Source organism: Aedes albopictus, chromosome 3 (assembly GCF_035046485.1).
Source record: "Aedes albopictus strain Foshan chromosome 3, AalbF5, whole genome shotgun sequence".
NCBI lineage: Eukaryota > Metazoa > Arthropoda > Insecta > Diptera > Culicidae > Aedes > Aedes albopictus.
The window spans coordinates 161,390,367-161,405,996 of record NC_085138.1 but is presented as its reverse complement, the minus strand read 5'-3'; the positions used below and the strand labels follow the sequence as shown (position 1 = coordinate 161,405,996).

The following is a 15,630-nucleotide window of genomic DNA, read 5'->3' as shown; positions in this document are numbered from 1 at the left end:
TAGGAAGAGGACGACGGACGGGGGTCTAAACTACCTTGGGTGACCTCCAGCATCCATTAGCGAAGGCGCGCGCTCTGTGGTTTGTTCGTATTAGCGAGTCATGCCTCGTTCGTCGTCGCCTCCAGCCTCCAGTAGTCGCGGCGGCGGTGATAATAAATGTCTAATTAAATCACGTCAACCAAGCACATAACCGTGGAGTTGTATTACACTGCGGTAGTGCGGTACCTACCTAGCTATCCGTAGGTTACTCTGGCGGCGGTTGAAGTGATGGGCGCAATATGTAGAAAGGTATCAGGTATCACGTAAATGAGACACAGTTCACGGGTTGCGCTCTGAGAGGAGGAAAAAGTCTAAGCGTGTCATAAATAGCCCTTGCTTTTGTTTTTTTTTGCTTTAATATTTTACTCTCCAATGCCAAAAATTGATTTCTACTAGCGTGAATCGCCTAACTAATTTCCCGGGAATTCCTCCCGGAATTCTTCAGGGCTTCATCCAGATGCTCTCCGGAAATATCTCCAGGAGTTCCAAACTCCTGGAGGAATTTCCGAGGAACTCTTGCAGGAATTGCCGAGAAATTTTTCGAGGAATTCTTGAGGAACTCCTCTAGGAATACCTCGAAGAACTTTTTGAAGAATTCCTGAGAAGTTCCTAGAGGAATTCCCAAGGAACTCTTAGAGGAAATCCCCAGGAACTTCTGGAGGAATTGCCGAGGAACTCCTGGAGGAATAACCGAGGAACTCCTGAAGGAGTTCCCGAACAGTTCCTGAAGAAATTTCCGAGGAACTCCTGATGAGATTCCCGAGGAACTATTACAACAAATCCCGACGAGGAAAAGCCGAGGAACTCGAGCAGGAAATCCCGAGGACTCCTGAAAGAATTCCCGAGAATCTCTTAGAGGAAATCCCGACAATTTACTAGAGGAAATCCAGATGGAACTTCCAAAGGAAATCCAAACGAACCACTGGAGGAAATCTCGAGGAACTCGTGAAGGATATCCCGGGGAACTCTTGGATAATTTACTTTCGGAGCAATTGCCGAGGAACTCCTGGAGAAATCCCTGAGGAACTCCTGGAGAAATTCCCGGGGAACTCCTGGAGGAACTCCCGACGAAATCCTGGAGGAATTCCCGAGGAACTCTTGCAGAAATTGCCGAGAAATTTTTCGAGGAATTCTTGAGGAACTCCTGGAACTCCTCTAGGAATACCTGGAAGAATTTTTTGAAGAATTCCTGAGAAGTTCCTAGAGGAATTCCCAAGGAACTCTTAGAGGAAATCCCCAGGAACTCCTGGAGGAATTGCCGAGGAACACCTGGAGGAATTCCAGAGGAACTCCTGAAAGAGTTCCCGAGGAGCTCCTGAAGAAATTTCCGAGGAACCCCTGACGAGATTCCCGAGGAACTGTTAGAACAAATCCCGACGAGGAAAAGCCGAGGAACTCGGGCTGAAAATCCCGAGAACTCCTGAAAGAATTCCTGAGAAACTTTTAGAGGAAATCCCGACAACTTATTGGAGGAAATCTGAAGGAAATCTCGAGGAACTCGTGAAGGATATCCCGGGGAACTCTTGGATGATTCACCAAGGAACTCCTGGAGGAATACCCACGGAACTCCTGAAGGAATTTACGGAGAACTCCTCGAGGTATTTCCAAGGAACTCCTGGAGGAATTCCCGATAAACTGGACGAATTCCCAAGGAACTGCTGAAGGACCCCGACGAATTCTTGCAGAAATTTCTGGGATTTTGTTGTAGAATTCCAAGAATTCTTGAGGAATGTCTAGGCCTAGGGAATTCCTGAGGAACTCATAGAGGAATTCCCTAGGAATTCCAGGAGAAATTTCTGAAGATTTTCTGGTGGAGTTCCCGGGGAGTTTCAAGAATTCTCGAGGAATTGAATTCCTATGGAATTCCTAAGGAACTCCTGCAGGAATTCCCTAAAAACTCTTGGAGGAATTCCTTAGTAACTTGTGGAAGAATTCCCTAGGAGCTCCTGGAGCGATTCCGAGGAACTCCTGGCACAATTCTCGAGGAGGATTTCCGGGAGGATTTGGGAAATCCAGGAACTCCTGGAGGAATTCCCGAGGAACTTCTGGACGAATTCCTGAGGAATTCCCGAGGAACATCTAGAGGAATTCCCGAGGAACTCTTGGAGGAACTCCCGATGAACTCCTACAGAAATTCCCGAGGAACTTCTGCAGGAATTCCCAAAGAACTTCTGGCGGAATTCCCAAGAAACTGGAACTGGAAGGGATCCAGGAACTCCTGGAGGAACTCCTGAACGAATTTCTGAGGAATTCCCGTGGAACACCTGGAGGAATACCCGAGGAACTCCTGGAGGAATTCCCGAGGAACTCCTGGAGGAATTCCCGGAGGAATTCCCGAGGAACTTCTGGACGAATTCCTGAGGAATTCCCGAGGAACATCTAGAGGAATTCCCGAGGAACTCTTGGAGGAACTCCTACAGAAATTCCCGAGGAACTTCTGCAGGAATTCCCAAAGAATTTCTGGCGGAATTCCCAAGAAACTGGAACTGGAAGGGATCCAGGAACTTCTGCAGGAATTCCCAAGGAACTCCTGGAGGAATTCCTGAGAAACTGGAACTGGAAAGAATCCAGGAACTCCTGGAGGAATTCCCGAGGAACTCCTGGAGGGATTCCCTAGGAACTCCTAGACTAATTCCTGAGGAATTCCCGAGGAACTCCCGATGAACTCCTAGAGAAATTCCCAAGAAACTTCTGCAGGAATTCCCAAGGAACTTCTGGAGGAATTGCCATGGAACTCCAAGAGGAATTCCCGAGGAACTCCTGGAGGAATCCGCGAGGAATTCCTGGAGGAATTCGCAAAGAACACCTGGAGGAATTCCCGGGGAACTCCGGAAGGAATTCCCGAGGAACTCCTGAAGGAATTCCCGAGGAACTCCTGAAGGAATTCCCGAGTAACTCCTGGAGCAATTCCCGAGTAACTCCTGGAGCAATTCCCGAGTAACTCCTGGAGGAATTCCCGAGGAACTCCTGGAGGAATTCCCGAGGAACTCCTGGAGGAATTCCCGAGGAACTCCTGGAGGGACTTCCGCGGAACTCCTGAAGGGTTTCCCAAAGAACTCCTGATGGAAACCCCGAGGAACTCCTTGTGCAATACCCGAGAATCTTCTGGAGGAATACCTGAAGAACTGCCTGAGGAATTCTCGGGGAACTCATGGAGGATTTCTCGAGGAACTTCATGAGAAACTCTCGAAGAATATTTGAAAAGTTCCTGAGGCACTTCTGATGTTATCCCCGAAGAAATCTTGTAGGAATTCCCTAAGAACTCTTGAAGAATTTTCCGGGGAACTCCTGGAGGAATGCCTGAGGAACTTCTGGTGTAATTCTCAAGGTTTTCCAAGAGGAATTCCTGAGGAATACCAAGAGGAAGAACTCCTGAAGGAATTCCCGAGAAACTCCTGGAAGAATTCCTGTGGAACTCCTGGAGGAATTCTCAGTGAAATCCTAGAGTTCCCGGTGAACTCCTAGAGGAATTCCAGATGAACTCCTGGAGGAATTCCCGTGGAATTCCTGGAGGAATTCCCGAGGAACTCCTGGAGGAATTCTCGAGGAACTCCTGGAGGAATTCCCGAGGAACTCCTGGAGGAATTCCCGAGGAACTCCTGGAGGAATTCCCGAGGAACTCCTGGAGGAATTCCCGAGGAACTCCTGGAGGAATTCCCGAGGAACTCCTGCAGGAATTCCCGAGGAACTCCTACAGGAATTCCCGAGGAACTCCTGCAGGAATTCCCGAGGAACTCCTGCAGGAATTCCCGAGGAACTCCTGCAGGAATTCCCGAGGAACTCCTGCAGGAATTCCCGAGGAACTCCTGCAGGAATTCCCGAGGAACTCCTGCAGGAATTCCCGAGGAACTCCTGCAGGAATTCCCGAGGAACTCCTGCAGGAATTCCCGAGGAACTCCTGCAGGAATTCCCGAGGAACTCCTGGAGGAATTCCCGAAAAACTCCTGGAAAAATTCCCGTGAAACTCCTGGAAATTCCCGTGAAACTCCTGGGAATTCAAGAGGAACTCCTGGAGGAATTCCAGAGGAACTCCTGGAAGAATTCAAGAGGAACTCCTGGAAAACTTCCCGAGGAACTACTTGATGGTTTCCCGAAGATCTCCTGGAGAAATTTCCGTGGATCTCCTGGAGAAATTTCCGTGGATCTCCTGAAATTTTTTTTGAGAACTCCTGGAGGAATTCCCGAGAAACTCCTGCAGGACTTCCCGAGGAAGTCCTGGAGGAATTCCCGAGAATCTCCTGGAGGAATTCCCGAAAAACTTTTGAAGGAACTCCTGATAAACTCCTAGAGGAATTCCCGAGAAACTCCTGAAGTAGTCCCGGGAAACTACAGGAGGAATTTTCGGAAATTCCTGAGAAACTTATAGTGAAATTGTCGAGGTGCTCCTAGTGGAATTCTCGAGAAACTTCTGGAGGAATTCCCGAGGAACTCCTGAGGAATGCTCGAGAAATATCCGGAGGAATTCCTGAGGAACTCTTGGAAGAATTCCCGAGGAACTCCTGGAGAACTTCCCGAGGAACTCTTTGAGGGTTTCGTGAAGATCTCCTGGAGAAATTTTCGTGGATCTCCTGAAGGAATTTTTGAGAATTCCTGGGGAAATTCCCGAAGAATTCCTGAGGGAATTGCCGAAGAACTCCTGCAGGTATTCCCAAGGAACTCCTGGAGGAATTCCCGAGAAATTCCCGAAAAACTCTTGGAAGAACTCTTGATGAACTCCTAGAGGAATTCCCGAGAAACTCCTGAAGTGTTCCCAGAACACTACAGGAGGGATTTTTGGTAAATTCCTGAGAAAGTTTTAGTGGAATTCCCGAGGAGCTCCTAGTGGTATTCTCGAGGAGCTCCTGGAAGAGTTCCCGAGGAACTCTTGAGGAATGCTCGAGAAATATCTGCAGGAATTCCTAATAATTTTGTGGAGGAATGCCCGAGGAACTCCTGGATGAATTCCAGGAGAATATTTGCAGAAATTGCCTGCAGAAATTCGTGTGCAACTCTTGGAGGAATGCTAGGGAAACTCCAGAAGGAATTCGGGGGGAACTCCTGGAGAAATGACCAGAAAACTCCTGAAGAAATATTCATGTAACTCCTGGAGGAATTCCCAGAGAACCCTTGAAAGAATTCTCATGACACTCCTAGGGGAATACCCGAGAAACAACTGAAGGAATTCTAGGGGGAAACTCATGGAGAAATTCAAAAGGAAACTCATGGAAGAATTCTCGAGCAACTCCTGTAAGCAAATCTCTGAACATGTATCTGTACAACCTGGATAGATGGAATTAGTAAGAACCTGAAGGAATTTCCGGGGAACTTATGGAGAGATCATCGAGAAACTTCTGAAGGAATGCCCGAAAAACTCATGGAGAAATCCCGGATTACTCCAGCAGGAAATCCCGAGGAACTCCAGGAGGGATTTCTGAGGAACTCCTGGAGGAATTCCCGAGGAACTCCTGGAGGAACACCTGGAGGAACTCCCGAGGAACTCCTGGAGGAACTCCCGAGGAACTCCTGGAGGAACTCCCGAGGAACTCCTGGAGGAACTCCCGAGGAACTCCTGGAGGAATTCCCGATGAACTCCTGGAGGAATTCCCGATGAACTTCTGGAGGAATTCTCGAGGAACTCCTGCAGGAATTGCCGAGGAACTCCTGCAAAAATTCCCGAGGAACTCCTAGAGTAGTTCCCGAGGAACTTTTTTGGCAATTTCCCAGAAACTCCTGAAGAAATTTCTGAGGAATTCTCGGAGGACCTATAGAAAATGCCTGAGATCTCCTGAAGCACTCCTCGGGGAACTCCTGGAAAAATGCCTGCAGACCTCCTAAACTAGTTCTCGGGAAATTCCAGGAGGATTTTCCGATGAACTGCAGAGAAGCTATTTGAGGTATACCCGAGCTAGTCCTGGAGGAAATTCTGGAGAAATTCCCAGAGTAATCCTTGAAGCATTCCCGGGGAACTCATGGGAATTCTTGTCGAACTCCTGGGGAAAACTTTAGACCAAATGCTCAGATGCATCTCAGAAGGAATTCTGGGAGATCTTCAGACGGTAACCCTGGTCTAGCCCCTGGAGAAACCCCAGAAAAAAATCCTGGAAGAATCTCAAAAGGAATCCTGTTGAATATCTTAAATTCAAATCCAAACTTTAACGCCACTTTAACCTCATCTGAACTAATCACATTTCTCCCCGTTTTCTTGATCATTCCAGAGACAACCTGTACCGCCTATCGTTGCACCTGGACGTGCGGGAAAAGATGCCCTGGGAGGTAACGCCGGCGATGCGCAACACCTGTCTGGACAAGGGCCAAAGCGAGGAAGCCTGCCGGAACCACATCATGGTGCTGCAGAGCTTCGGCAACCGGGTGTACGTCTGTGGAACGTACGCCTTCAGTCCGTACTGTTCTTGGCGGCAGATGGAAAACCTTACGGTTACGCGGTTCGACAAGGGCGTGGCCAAGTGCCCCTTCAGCCCTTTTGCGAACAATACGGCACACATGTCCGACAATGGGAAACTGTACGTGGGTACTACGACGGACTTTTCTGGATCCGATCCGGCCATTCTGAGGGCGGACGTTACGCAAGAGGGCAGTCGAATGCTGCGGACCAACCAGTACAACTCCAAGTGGTTGAACGATCCGCAGTTTGTCGGCAGTTTCGAGCATGGAGAGTTTGTGTACTTCGTGTTCAGGGAAGCAGCGGTGGAGTATATCAACTGCGGTAAAATCGTCTACTCGCGGATAGCCAGGATCTGCAAGAACGATCCGGGTGGCACTCAGATATTGAAGGACAACTGGACGTCTTTCGTGAAGGCCAGACTGAATTGCTCCCTGCCGGGAGACTATCCGTTCTACTTCAACGAAGTGCAAGGCATGGTGTATTCACAGGAAGAAGGCGTTCTGTATGCGACGTTCACGACTCCAGAGTAAGTATTTATGTGGTTAAGGTAGAACGATAAGTAAACTTTATATCTCTCCAACAGAAACAGCATCCATGGATCGGCAATCTGCGCCTTCAACATGTCCGCCATCCACACTGCATTCTCCGGAGCATTCAAATACCAAGATTCTCTGGGTTCCGCGTGGCATCGTCAAGATGCTCAGCATCGTGATCACTTCGAATGCCATGCAGGACCAACCGCACGCCATGTATCGTTAATGGACTCGTCCAAATATCAGCTGATGGATCAAGCCGTTCAACCGATCATCGGTCAGCCTCTTCACTACACCAAACTGGAACGGTTCAATCACATCGCGATCGATGTCATTCCAACCAAGCTCCACGAGCGAGTTCACGTGATCTACGTAGCAACGGACGCAGGTCTCATCAAGAAGATTTCCGTTCTACCACGCACGAAAACGACGTGCGTTGTTGAGATTTGGCGACCCGAAACAAGCAGCGAATCGAAGATCCGAACCATTCAGTACGTGAAGGAAACGGACTCTCTGTATGTGGGCACGGACACGGCCTTAAGCCGAATATCCTCGCACCACTGCAATCGTCACCTGTCCAGACTGAGCTGCCTGAACTCGATGGACCCCTACTGTGGGTGGAACGAGCTCCAGGAAGCTTGTACGATCGCACCTAACGGAGACACGTTGGCCAAATACTGGATACAAAATGCTACGGAGTGTCCGGTCCTAACTGCTCCCGTTGACGGCGGGTGGTCCGCTTGGTCCGACTGGAATAAATGTGCACAATCGAATGGACAAGCTAACCCGGTTAATGCCAACGAAGACATTGCTGCCAACGCAGATTCTTGCCTCTGCAGGACACGGACGTGCGACAATCCCTCGCCTAAGAATGGAGGCCGATCGTGCACGGGGATGAGCATAGCTGTTACCAACTGTACGGTTCACGGCGGTTGGACTGACTGGTCGGCGTGGTCGGCATGCTCGCAAACCTGCGGAATGGCGGTCAAGACCAGACGGAGGACTTGCGGTAACCCCAAGCCCGCTCATGGCGGTCGGGTTTGTGTAGGCCCAGACCGTGCAGAGATCTACTGTTCCCATCTGCCGCCGTGCCCGGCTCCGAAACAACCACCGATCGATGGAGGTTGGGGTCCGTGGGGAGTCTGGGGAGAGTGCAGCGCGCCTTGTGGTGGAGGATACCGCATTAGGAGAAGGAAGTGTGACGATCCGACACCACAGAACGGCGGCATGGAGTGCCCGGGATGTCATTTGGATTACGAGGTCTGCAACACCCATCAGTGTCCGGATGTGAAGCGAACGGGAGCGTGGACACCGTGGCTGACGGTGTCCAACGGTACCCTACCGAATGGAGGCTACGTGGAGAAGCGATTCAGGTACACGTGCAAAGCTCCGATTGCGGACGCGTCACTGTTGAAGATCAGCCCGAAGGAGGAAACGAGGGTTTGCCACGCGGATGGATCTTGTCAGCGATCCAGTGACGGCGCCGGTTACGGTGCCAGCGAAAACGAAGACGGTTGGGGTGAGTGGAGCTCGTGGAATAGTTGTAGCACTTCCTGCGGCGGTGGCCAACAGTTCCGGACGAGATCGTGTGAGAAAGGCGGGGAGTGTGACGGAATCAACAAAATGGCACGGGCTTGCAACACGCAGCCCTGTAAAGGTAAGGTGATCAAAAGTTTGAGTAAGAGCGAATGGTTCAGACATCTATTTCTAAACTTGTTTGTGATAGTTTCTCATACAGAACCGATTAATTTTACAGGTGAATGGGGTTGCTGGAGCGACTGGTCTCCGTGTTCGGTATCCTGTGGACTTGGAACGAGAACCCGTTCGCGCCAGTGTCTATCGATGTCGGGCAACGTGATCTTCGGAAATGACTGCGAGGGCCAAAGTACCCAGTACGATACCTGCGAGATGCCCAGCTGTGATTGTAAGTCACCTAGTTGTAAGATCGAAACTGGTTGAGTGTTGAGCAACGCTTTGATTTCAGCATTCCTCGGTTGGGGTGAGTGGAGCGAGTGGTCCGCTTGTAACATGGACGACGAGAAGGTTCGAACCAGGAAGTGTCTCATACAGACGCCGGATCTAAAGATGTGTCAGGGCAGCGATCGCGAGACTCGCAAGTGCCAGGTGGAAATAAGTAATGGTAAGCTCTGCGGGTGTTACGGCACGTTTCGGAAGAAAAACTGACCCCGATTTTTTTTTTACAGAAATTTCTCACGCCCTGACAGCAGGAACCTCTTCGGTAGCGGTGATTGTGGTCATAGTGGTGTTCGTCATTATCGCTTGTTGTGCTGCAACCGTTTTCATCACCATACACCTGATGAAGAAGAAAACCAAAGGCATCAAAGCGATCCAGGGTTCACCATGCTACGGATCTTACCCGAATCAGTACTCTTCGCTGCCGACAAAAGACGTAAGTACATGTATGATCAACTTTGTTGCTTAGGTACGTCTCTGCAACGCTATAAAGCGTGTCGCCCTAACCAGTTTCGCCGGAAAACCATGTTTTTCATTTCGCATATCTGCTTATGTTCACGGTTGATCGATTGAGGCTCCTGCTTCGTATCTGATAAGAGCAACCAGAATTTCATCTTGTTCGGCTTTCTAACAGTTATCCAACTACCCGCATAGAAAAATACTATTCATGGCATCGTTCATATTATACGATGTCCATTGGTGCAATAATAACTATACAAGAAGTTATAGTTTAATGATAAAATGATAGAGATTGAAAAATTTCAACAATTTAGAATTGTTCAAGTATTATTGAACATATAATAATTATACGTTGAATAATAATCAAATCATTTTAAATAATAAGGTTACCCAAATTTGCAGCGACAAAAATAATGTCTTTGACTATTTTTTCACTATATTTAGTATTTAATGGTTGGAACAAGAGGTCATCACGATAGTCTGCATTGTCATCCGATTTTCAATGCCGATGTTTGGAATTTTAGGCACAAAAATGGGTTAACACTTCACATCTACTTTACTTGAATGCATGTACGACCACCACCAGCGGAGCTTCAAAACAAAAGCCTTTGCCGGTCGCAGGTTCCAGTCACTTTGGGGTTACATGCCACTTGCAGAAGATTTGAGGGAGTTGAGGAGCGAAATCCGGCACTTTGTAGGCACAAAATACACAATTGTGGTGGAGACAATTTTAGGTTCTTGTTACGACGGCTTATAACTGCTGCCGTTAATGTTTCTAGCGACCAGTTGCAACCAGCAAATCACTGGAGACCACTTAAAAACATACCTTCCGATGCGGCCAATAGTGAAAAGTGATGAAGGAAGATTGCACGAACTCGACAGGGTTTTCAGTTTTACCACTTTCAAACACTCGCGACCGACGATTCAATTTGGTCTAGTACGGATACACCGCGCGAGAAGGAACAAGCACATCAATAACACGGTTCGATTCCCGAGCCAGAGATCCAGCAAACTTTAAAAAAATCACCACAAATGAAAACAACGATTCATATAATGATACAAAAACTTGACAGTGCTCAGCAAATGCTCGCAGGGGTGTATTTTTTTTTCTAGTCGATAAAGAATATTTCATGAAATATTTCCGTTTTATTTTTATTATACACAGTATCGTAAAAAATATGATAGAGCGATCATAATATGAATAATATTGCTAAAATTTTGTTCGAGAAAAATGGCATTTTTAAATGGTAACGATACTTAACAACCCATTCGGTCTATCATTAAAACTTCGTATATGATAGCAAGTAGCATCAATATGATTCATCGTATCATCGATTTATAATCTAGTTTATGATAACACGAATAATTAGAAAATGATAGCCCGTATGGCTTATGTATGATACCGTTTTATTCGGGTATGTTTTCTTAACTATCTTCAATCAATTAGTGGATGAACAGCATGACTACCATCATCCATGTTTAACACGTCTCCTTTTTGCACTCCTTTATTGCCAGTTATGTTTTCATGTTCATACTATGTTTGCCTTGTGACTCCTTACCCTATATCCTCGAGCTTCTTCTATAGACATATTTGGGCCCATAATCTGCTATAACAAAACATCTTGATAACGTCAGTCTAGGCTCGACATCCTGGAACTGATCCTTGACTCTGTCTCTAACCTTGGTTACATTTAACATTTCAACGGGTGAGACCGTAATGCCCTTGTGATCTTTTTTATGCAGATTCAGTTCACGCCACGATGATTGAGACTGGCTTGCAATCATCCATGCCAAATCTTCGGAGCGAATCTTGCAAGAACCGCTTCCGGCTAATTCCCTTCACTCTACCTCTCTCGTCACGTTCTATACGGATCCCGAGAAAGCTCTTCACATCAACTCAGTCGGCCATCTTGAACTCCGTTGCCAAACAATCGCTTCACCGTCCCAATTTTCATGTTCGCTTCAACGGTGGTCACGTCATCCATGTACACGATCAAGTACAAGGTGTACCACAAGCTGATGTAGAATGAAGCCGTCGAACCGATTATTCCAAGTCCTTGCAGCTTACTTCGAATACCTATGGCTGCGCTATGGGATCGAGCTCCCGTTGAGGAAAGCCGTAGGCACATTCAACTGGTGAATCATCATCCTGTTATGGTTTGCCATGGCCAACAACGTTCGCAGAGTGTCAAACGGTGTTGTTCGAGTAAGTCTCCAAATAATCAAAGCCATCTGACTGAAACCTCTCGCCACAAGCTTTATAGCGATGAGGCTCTTCGTTCAGTTTCCACTTGATCTGTAACGTACCGTTCCTCAACTTGAAGTCAAGCTTGACAGCTGCTCCAATCGACCCGCTTCTTAGTCTCAGCAACACTGGTTAGAAGGTTATCCACCTAATTCATTGCATTCAAAGCGCAACTCACATACTCGAGTTTCGTACCACATCGGAGCAGTTCGTTACTATCTCAGTTTTTCATCCGTGTTGTTAACTGGCAGCGGTTCAACTTCCTTCAAAAAGTTTCTAAACCCTCTCCGGTATCGTCGTACTCCGAGTCGAAACCACTGCCTGGTATGAGGTTTGCTATGGCTTTTCACGACCACATCAATTTCAACGCAATCTACATCCCACGCATGGACTACCTTCTTCGGTACAGGACCCCACGCATGGTGCGTGTACCCCACAAAGATCCCCTTCCAGAGCTTCGCACTTAGCTTTTTGTGGTGCTTCTTGGGATGTACACTGTGGTGCATAATTGATCGGACAAACGCCGATTTTCATACAAAATGGCCAAGTTTGAGATGCTGTAACTATGGTTTGCTTTGGTGGATTAAGCTCAATTTTTGACACGGAACTACGAAAATGCTGAATTTTGTGTATACAAAGTATAAAATGTTTTCGTTCACAGGTCTGGGCGTGGCAAGGCGTTGAAAATATTGCAAAAGTGATCGGACAGCGGTACCCCTTTGATTTACACGCGTGCCGCTGTCCGATCACTTTTGCAATTTTTTCAACGCCTTGCCACGCCCAGACCTGTGAACGAAAACATTTTATACTTTGTATACACAAAATTCCGCATTTTCGTAGTTCCGTGTCAAAAATTGAGCTCAATCCACCAAAGCAAACCATAGTTACAGCATCTCAAACTTGGCCATTTTGTATGAAAATCGGCGTTTGTCCGATCAATTATGCACCACAGCGTACATGAGCATTGGACAGCCGAAGAGACGTATCTTGCTGATTTGCGGCTTCAGCTCTCCCAAAGCTCGAAAGGTCTCACAGTTGAAGTGGATTCACCCGAAAACCTAGTAGGTAAGCGCATCCGCTGCCATTTCGTTAGATGGACAGTAGACAAGCTTCAAGCTTCTTCGATCGCAGATACCTTGGTATATATGTGCTCTTGGATCGTTTGGAGGTGAGGCAACTCTGATTGTCTTCATAGACGGTAGTCGCCATACTGATATCTTTGCAGATGTCGTTCAGTAGTCTCCGCAACCAGATCAATTCCTGAGAAGCCTCGCTCAACCCTATATACTCGACCTCCATTGAGGACAAGCTCATACTTGACTGGCATCGACTAACTCTGGCAACAGGCCCAGACCCAACGAAGAAGATGAATCCTGTAGTTGATCTTTTGCTTCTTTGGTCGCCGGCTAAGTCGGCATCTACATAGCCAAATAGGTCTCGTTCATCTCCTGGTCTGAATTCGAGTTTGAACTGTTTGCTATACGCTTTGCTGCTTCTCAATCCCGTTCTGTTGGTCAACTCACACTCCTTCCAAGAATAGCACCGCTTACTGCGATGTCTGGCCTGGCATTGACCGCGACACACACAAATCCACCAACCAGACTGCGGTGTCTCGTTGGTAACGTCCACTAGCTGAAAACTTTCTTCATCTACGCTCAAATATTAAGCTTCCATCGGCGTCTTTGACGAGTTACAGTCGGCCATCTCAAATTTGAATCAGTTGAATCAGTACATCATGCAGTGCTCGGTTCCAAAATCTGGCATTCTGCTTAAGCCCGTAGATGCTTTTCTTGATCAGCCAAATAAAACTCTTCTGGCCAGTAGCTTTATAACCCGGAGGCTGGCGCACAAGAACCTCCTCCTCTAAAGTTCCGTTTAGGTAAGCTGTCTTTATCTACGCTTTGTGGTTCCGCTGCGTCCGCATGATCATCGAGTTCTCGTTCAGGGATGGTTGTCCATCTCTGCTTCGTCGAAACCCAGAAACATGTCTTCACCTGATCCGTCCGAGGCACTGTCCCACCCTTCGAATCTGCTGTCACTATCACGTCCGCCTTCTAGCTCTTATTTCTATTTCCTCGCAGAACACGCCAAGTTCCTCCTGTTGCAGGTCATGTTCCGAACCATTGTAAGGCTGTAGAAACTTTGCAACACGACTAATAGTTATACGGTTCGTAGATTCATCAAGGAATCACAAGGTATCCCATGTGATCCGCGTTATACCCGACGAAGTTTACGGCTTTCTGGTCCAACTTTGACCGCTTTGTAACTGAGCAAGGGCCGTGTTACACCCAGCAAGAACGAAACCCCGTCTTCAAACCTCAGAGTCGGCAAGACGCTCGTGACACTCCGCGAAATGAACACACTTGTAGTTGGTCTGAGGTACACTTTATTTCCATTTCCTGACGTCCTACTTTTCCCCTTCTAACTTCCTTCCTCCTAACTTCCTGGCGTCTGTCCTCTTCTACTCTCCTCTCCTAACTAGTTTCTTGGCGCCCGTCCTTAACACTGAACGACGCCTCCCACTTTCTTAAGGACTAGTCTTACCTTATGTTCTTTACTCTTCTCTCTTTCTTCGGGCCCCGCGTACTGCACCGCCTTCACTCCGCTCCTTTCGCCTGTGCACTGGTTCCTTTCTCCTTTCTGGGCCAGAGGGCGGGCAATTCTTCTCCTTTTCGCTCTCTCGTTGACTGCAGCCTCTCGCGGACCTTCCTCCTGTCCCGTACGGGTCATTGGGCAGTAGATTACCTGTAAATCCAGTATTCCTTCACACTCCTTTTTTTCTCGGTATCATTTTCTGCTCCTTAACTTCAACTTCAAATTTCAACTATTGTTTAAATTTCTCCAAATGTCTTCGCTCTTCAACTGTTCGCTATGTAGATCACCAGGTTAATGATCAGTTGGTCGTTGACCCCGAACCTTTGGCCATTGACCCGCCGTACATCCTCCTCATGATGGCCACACAGTTCGCCTTCCATGGCCGTCCATTTTGCTACTCCCATGGCCACCCATTCGTGCAGTCCTGTGCAACCTGGAGGTGGCTAGCGGAACTAGCGTCGCCTTGTATATTGTGGGATTATTTGGACGTTACACTGAACCTTAATACTAACGATTTCTCTTTTATATTCAAAATACGACGAATTCTACACGCGACAAATCTCATCAATACTGGACGTTACACTGACACTTGTTACAGCTTCTCCTCAGGAATATGCATGTAAACTTCACAACTCGTAATGTTTCCTCCACCAGCCTGGCAGCCTGATTTGCAAGTACGCTGCCGGCATCACTGCCTCTCCCCCCAGTAAAGCCTGATCAAATTCGCATCCTCCATCTCTTGCATAGATCTGTTTTTCCGTTCTGCGACCCTGTTTAGTTTTGGGAGAATACGGAGTCGTAAGCTGCATTTGTCTCCCCTCGCTTTCATAGAATACTTCACCTCCTCGTCTTAGGCACCCTACACACTACTCAAACCGTTTGACCAACATTGCCACCGCCCCCATGTTGGTCGAACAAGCGAATGTTTCTGCAACCGTATGACGAACTGCCAATTCATGTTGCACCAACATGTCACTTTGGTTGCACCAACATCTTCTCCCATTTGAAATCGCACTATGTTTGTGCAACAACGCTACACACGGTACGATCGGTTCGTCAAACATTGGCTCCGCCCACCGTTGGTTTGAGAAAAATCAAACTGGTTTGATTTTTGCCGACCAAACCGTCAACCGTCAAATCGGTTCGACGAACTGCCAAATTGGTTCGTCAAACAGCATCACACACGGTCAAACACAGCACCAACTCAACCACCAACCTGGGGGCGGAGTCAATGTTGGTCAAACCGTTTGAGTGGTCTGTAGGGTGCCTTACAGTTTGCATTTGACGCTTTGCATGTTGAGCTTGTCCTTCGACATGGTCTCGATGGCCGTCACTACAGTCGAAAATACTGGCTACAACTAGGGCACCAAGGTAAACAGTAGGTGACAAATGATATCCATCTC

At 47.7% G+C, this 15,630-nt stretch overlaps 1 protein-coding gene across 1 annotated transcript in view; it reads left to right on the top strand.

Annotated features, from left to right (window-relative positions):
* LOC109422535 (semaphorin-5A) overlaps positions 1-15,630 on the top strand; it is a 789,414-nt gene that overhangs the window by 766,758 nt on the left and 7,026 nt on the right. The window contains exons 5-9 of the mRNA XM_062858058.1: positions 6,234-6,947; positions 7,005-8,611; positions 8,711-8,878; positions 8,939-9,094; positions 9,159-9,364. Of these exons, the coding sequence (XP_062714042.1) occupies positions 6,234-6,947; positions 7,005-8,611; positions 8,711-8,878; positions 8,939-9,094; positions 9,159-9,364 (2,851 nt within the window). The remainder of the gene's footprint in view (positions 1-6,233; positions 6,948-7,004; positions 8,612-8,710; positions 8,879-8,938; positions 9,095-9,158; positions 9,365-15,630) is intronic.